At 36.9% G+C, this 6,029-nt stretch overlaps 1 protein-coding gene across 4 annotated transcripts; it reads right to left on the bottom strand.

Moving 5' to 3' along the window:
- Window positions 1-542: 542 nt before the first annotated feature.
- LOC120142205 (serine/arginine repetitive matrix protein 1-like) lies at window positions 543-5,378 on the bottom strand. Of its 4 annotated transcripts, XM_039156952.1 has the most exons (14): window positions 5,178-5,378; window positions 4,993-5,082; window positions 4,754-4,876; window positions 4,296-4,463; window positions 4,122-4,208; window positions 3,850-3,983; window positions 3,315-3,359; window positions 3,183-3,239; window positions 2,597-3,001; window positions 2,120-2,515; window positions 1,956-2,030; window positions 1,694-1,843; window positions 1,487-1,597; window positions 543-1,400 (listed from the first exon to the last, which is right to left on the bottom strand). In XM_039156952.1, the coding sequence occupies exons 1-14, from the start codon at window positions 5,196-5,198 to the stop codon at window positions 770-772; spliced, it is 2,493 nt and encodes an 830-aa protein (XP_039012883.1). In that variant the 5' UTR covers window positions 5,199-5,378; the 3' UTR covers window positions 543-769. The 4 variants fall into 4 exon arrangements, with proteins under 4 accessions (XP_039012883.1, XP_039012881.1, XP_039012880.1 ...); XM_039156950.1 differs by having other exon boundaries at window positions 559-1,400; window positions 2,120-3,001; window positions 3,183-3,236; XM_039156949.1 differs by having other exon boundaries at window positions 560-1,400; window positions 2,120-3,001.
- Between the last annotated feature and the right edge of the window lie 651 nt (window positions 5,379-6,029).

The following is a 6,029-nucleotide window of genomic DNA, read 5'->3' on the forward strand; positions in this document are numbered from 1 at the left end:
GAAAATAACAAATCCTTTAATTACTAAGGCCACTTGGTTTATTATTTAATAAATAGTTGATAGTCTTTGATGATTTTAGTCTTTTTTATTTTTATAAATTCCTTTTACTACTGCAATTTTGCTATATTTTTTATTTAATAAAAATGATTATTTTTAATAATTTAAAAAGAATAACAATTCTTCAAACGAATTATGGAATTAACTAGTGATGGACTTTAATATTTGACACAGATCAAGTAACGTAGGAGTAATGCAATTGAATTAAAGTATTGTTAGGACCAATGGATGAAACACAGCTGAAGTGCCAAATAGAATAAGAAACAAATTTATGTGCACAATGAAGTTTGGCGAAGTTTCCATAAGTATGAAGTTGAAATGAATACACCTTTTTAACAAAAACCTAATTCTAGACGGTTAAATCTTACACCAAACTTTTCAAAAATAATAAAAAATGTTGTCAACATCACCCTAAGTCAAATAAATGGAACACAAAAATCAATCGAGGCAAACACCATACTTACAAAGTTGACACTCATGCGACTTTAAATTTATGAAAAGCGGGAAAACAATTCCTCATTGTGGGAAGACGGTCATTACCAGAAATCTAGCAGCAGAAAGTTGTACTCAATTGAAAAGCTCAAGAAATCCAGTCCAGTCAACACAAACTACATTAACCTGTGACCAATATAAGGACACTGCAACTTGAATATGAATATTCGTTCAATAAGAACAAAGATGAAACAACATCTTCGTGCCAAAAACACAAGTTTCAGCCAGTGATGCCCTTCTTTGCTTTGAGTGACTCAAGTGCCCGATTCCTTAGCTCAATTTCAAGCTTCTTCTGCTCAGTCTCTGCCTCTTCATCAAAACTTGGATGAGACTTTCTCTTCTCTGCATCCTCATCCTCATCATCCTTATCCCGACCTTTCATTTTAAGCTTCTCCGCATGTCTCTCTTCTCTTCTGCGACGCCGTTCATTGCGACGTCGACGCTTCTCCTCCTTTCTTAATCTCTTTTCTTCCTTCCTCCTCCTCTTAGCATCTTTCCTATCCTCAATTTCAGAATCATAGCTAGAATCATCATCTGATGTAACTTCACGCCTCTTAGACCTTTTATGCTTTCTCCTCTCCTTATGCTTCGTTTTGTGCTTATCACTTCCTTCCAGACCATTGTTATTATGATCAACCTTTTCAAGAGCCATCGGTGAGGTTTCCACTTTGCAATGTTTATCACCATCCTTCATATTATTTTGACGAGAATGACTCTTCTCATCAGATCTTTTTCCTGCTCCAAGGTGTGGTGAACTTTGCTTCTCACCTTGATATGAGTCCTGAGATAATGCAGGTGATCTATGTTGATCTGAAGTTCCCAGATAAACCCTTTTTCCAGAAGACCTCTCGCTGTGAGGAATGAACTAGAACAGTCAGTCTAACTAATATTAAACAAAGATGAAGAATTAAGTTACTGTAGCAACAAAGTGAGATACCTCTCCATTTCAAGGTCATTCCTCATTTCAGTAGACTGAATGCCTGTCAATCGTTCAGGGGTATGAACCTTCGTAGGAGAAACCCTCTGCTTACTCAATGGTGGTGAATGCCTATGGGAAAAATTAGACCAAGCAAAATTGAACATTCATCATAAAAGATCCAAAAAGAGCACTATAGCAAGAAAATCGATTAATTTGAAATCAAACCTGCTTCTGCTGGCTCCATTTTTACTCCCGCTGACTTTACTGTCCAGCTGACCTTTCAGTTCTCTCGATTTCTGTTCAGGACTGAAGCTATCATCACAAGCAATTCGCTCCCTACAATGTCTCATAGGACTGTCATGCGGACTTGATGACCTTCAGAACCAACAATGTGGAAAATAAATAAGTTGTATAAGCATTGACACTAAAAATAATTAACAGATTCCAATACAAATAAAACATCTTAAAACAAAGTTTAAAAACTCACCTCCTATCTTTACTGGTAGACTGCTTCCTCAGATGTGAGGGAAATCCAGAGACAGGAGACAACTTCCCAGACATTCTGCGCCATACACTTCAGCCCCTTAATAAATCTAAGATGTTTAAAATTAACAAAATCTGTAGGAACAGAATGTCAGCGATTCAACATACCGTTGTCTTTCTCCAGGAAAAAGCAAAGATGACCTTCGATCCTTCTGAAGCCTCCTAACTGGTGAAGATCTACATTGCACAGGAGAGGCAGAACTTGATTGATGAAGTGGAGACTTACCCTGGGAAGGAGTTATTGACCTAAGGCTGGAAGCCGGTGATCTACGTCGTGCAGGGGATGACGACCTATGTCTTGGTGTTGATGAAGATCTACAACGGTGCTGTTGCACAAGGGAGGGTGACCTGTGTCGGAAGAGTGATGGAGGAGATTTGTGGCTCACAGGTGAATGAGATATATGATGCATATCTGATGGAGATCTATGATGATGGACAAGAGATGGAGACCTGCGATGTCGCATTGATACTGGTGATCTATGACGTCGTATAGGAGAGGGTGATCTACGTCGCCGGATGGGTGATGGTGACCTGCGACGTCGGATGGGTGATGGTGACCTGCGACGTCGGATGGGTGATGGTGACCTGCGACGTCGGATGGGTGATGGTGACCTGCGACGTCGGATGGGTGATGGTGACCTGCGACGCCGGATGGGTGATGGTGACCTGCGACGCTGGATGGGTGATGGTGACCTGCGACGCCGGATGGGTGATGGTGACCTGCGACGCCGGATGGGTGATGGTGATCTGTATCGATAAGGAGAATGCAATCTAGGCCTAACAGGAGATGGTGATCCTCGAGATGAGAGAGATCGAGACGTTTGACTAGAATAAGATGATCTTCTTCTTGCTGGAGAGCGTGACGATCGAGGTGAATATCTAGATCGAGGACTTGGAGATCTTCTAGGGGAAAGATACATCTTATCGAAGGAAATGGAGCCCCGTCGAGGTAGAGGTGATCTAGATACACTCCTAGATTTCTTTTTGCCACTGCATGAAACTCAGAAGCTGAAATCTCACAAAATCTACCGATACTTATGAAGCAATCAGAAACATAAAAATTAAACTAGTAATCAACCATGTAAAGTATAGAAAGTTTAACATAAAATTTCCTCCTGGTTCAATGATCGGAATGCATTTATGCCGTTAGTTCTAGATCGAGAGGACGTACTCCGAATAGCTTCTTGAATTAGAAAATGATCTGCTGACTGAACGAGAATGTGGTCTCCTGCACATGAAACCCATGATATTTAATAAACAGGTTTCATGATTACAACCGAAAACCTAGTGGTGATTAAATTACCGAGGGGATGGAGGACGACCAGTTGAACATGGAGATCGGGAAACGCTGAAAGTGATTAATACATTAGAATTGCTCTAAAAGTTTAAAATACAAAGTTTTAAACAATTTGCATCCATTTACTTCAAATAAATATATTTTATTTTCAAAAACCAGTCCACCATCATCTCTCAAAGAACTACCATTCAGATGATAAGGTTACCAATTCTAGGGATGAGCAAAGGAACTGAGAACACCACAAATTGAAGTTGTTTACAATGGGGAATTTCCAAGTTGGAAATAGGGAGAAGCCTATAGAATTAGGAGGGAAATGCTACCTAAATTGCATAGCCCAAAACTCAATGGTTTCACATAAAGAAAAAAGAGAAATTTAAATCCCCCACCTCTCAAAAGAAAGCCCCAAACTAACAACAGACTCTTTAACTTTTTGGTGATACGATACTACCTGGTCTGTACAAAAGCCACAGTCCGCATGTATGACACATAGAAGAGCGAGAAAACTGCACCAAATTAAACATAAAGAAGCTAAGGTCCTCACCTCTTCCTTCCGACACCATTCCTTCGGTCAGCATCTCTCTCTTCCTTGGGGCATACATTCAAACCCTTTGGCAGCATATTCTTTGATGATGAATCCAACCCCGCGTCACCAGCCTTTCTTTCATCCCCATTGTCCTACAGTAGTTTGAGGTAAAGGACATGAACCCAAATAATTGCAGAAGCTAGCTGAGTGGCATAAAAAACACAAATGGAAGTTAAAACCAAAAACCCAGCTTCAAAGTTGCAACTCCAGCATGAAAAAAATAGTATTACCATCTTCCTCAATCTCTCTTGTTCAAGTTCTCTACTTTCCTTATCTTTCTTCTTCTGAATCTCAATTGCTATCCGATCTGACTCTGCCTACACCACACAAGCTAACATTGTTAAGCAAGAGAAAAGATGGGTACTAACACAGATGCAAACCAGAATCCTAGAGATAATTCTAACCTTTTTCTTCCTAGTTTCTTCTGCTTTGGCATCCAAGAATTGTTGAGGAACACCACTTGCATTTTTCTGAGCACTAAGCAATAGAATCCAAAGCTCTTTCATAAACTTTCCAGTATTCTTTTCCATGAATCCAGTGAGGGATATCTGGACTTCCTTGCCATTAACCTCCTGCATAAGAATAAACAACAAGATGAAGTATAAATAACATTGTGTGATCACCAAAAGCCCAAACTAACATACACTTAGCACGAAAACCATATGATAAAAGATACAGCTCACAGCTCAGCAAAAGATTAAAGGAGTGACCATCCATCTGTGTGCAATTTCTAGCTAATACTAAGTACGTCTTCAAAGTTCTGGTCATTGCTAGCAATAGAACTTTCAAGCCACATCAAACTATAAAGCTATACAATTATTACTATAGAAAACAAAATCTTTAGGGCAATACACAATAATACCTTTCCATCAAGAAGACCATAGATGAAGTTAATAAGAACTTCATCTTCAAAACCAAGAAGCTCAGTTACCCGAGTCGCAATCCAAGGTCTAAAAACGTCCATCTTAACCTTCGTGATATCAACCTGAAAAGAAAAGTAACAATGTTTCTTTTTTCAAGAAACTAAACCCTTACATAGACCATTAACGCAGATATGGAAAAGAAATTATGGCAGAAAATGATGCATCTAAAAAAGTGAACCAGATGCTCCAATTCGGGAGCGAATTTCTGCGATTTCAGTAGCTTTGCCTGCTTATTCGAGAACCGAGTATCTTGATCAGCCGATGTACCCTAATTTAAGAAAAAATAAGAAGTCGGAAACCGATTCGATAACGAAGATCTAAAGAATACAGTACACGCGAGGGGAAAATATTTTAAAAAATTACCCGGAAAAATCCGCCCGACATTTTCTAGGGTTTGAAGAGCGAGTCCTTGTTTAAAATGACGAGTGATAGAAATATGTGTTCGAGAAAATGAGAGATCAATACTCCAATTTCACGCCATGAAAAAATAAAATTCTAGGGTTTGTGTATTTAATGGAGTCTAAGGTGAAGGCAGAGAAAAAAAAAACATAGGAAGGCGTAATGGTGCCTCAATCCTTGCAACTTTCGGGAAAAAGAACAAGGTTATAATAGAAAATTGATTATTTAATTATGTTAAAATAAATTCTTTTTATTATTAAAATTTTAAAAATTACTAAAATAATTATTATATTTTAATTTTATTATAAAATGATTATTATTAAATTAACTGTCGTTAAATATTGTTAGAGATAACGGGATATACTAATTGATTTGATAAATAATATTTTATTTGATTGTTTAATTATAATTTAAAATTTACTTTATGTTTTAATATTTCTAAATAATAAGTTGATTTTTTAAAAAACTTATGATTTTTTTTAAAATTATAAAAAATTAAAATTTATAAGTTTTAATAAATTTCTAAAATCATAAAATTCCTTAAAGATAAAAAACAATCTAATCCGTGGAAAAAAAGCAAAGGAAAAACAAAATTATAAAACTATGGCTGATTATAGATATAAAAGATCGGATATTATTCTCAGCTTAGCTGAATGAAACTTTGGTCCTAAACTCCTAAGAATAAACTACAGAGCACTGTATAGAATTTAAAATATACCATTTCAATTTTAGAAAAACAATATTAGAGAAAATATGAGAAACGTCGGTTAATTTAAAATTATGTAATATTAAAAACCTTTATTTTATTTTAACTAT

Source organism: Hibiscus syriacus, unplaced genomic scaffold (assembly GCF_006381635.1).
Source record: "Hibiscus syriacus cultivar Baekdansim isolate YM2019G1 unplaced genomic scaffold, ASM638163v2 tig00110819_pilon, whole genome shotgun sequence".
NCBI lineage: Eukaryota > Viridiplantae > Streptophyta > Magnoliopsida > Malvales > Malvaceae > Hibiscus > Hibiscus syriacus.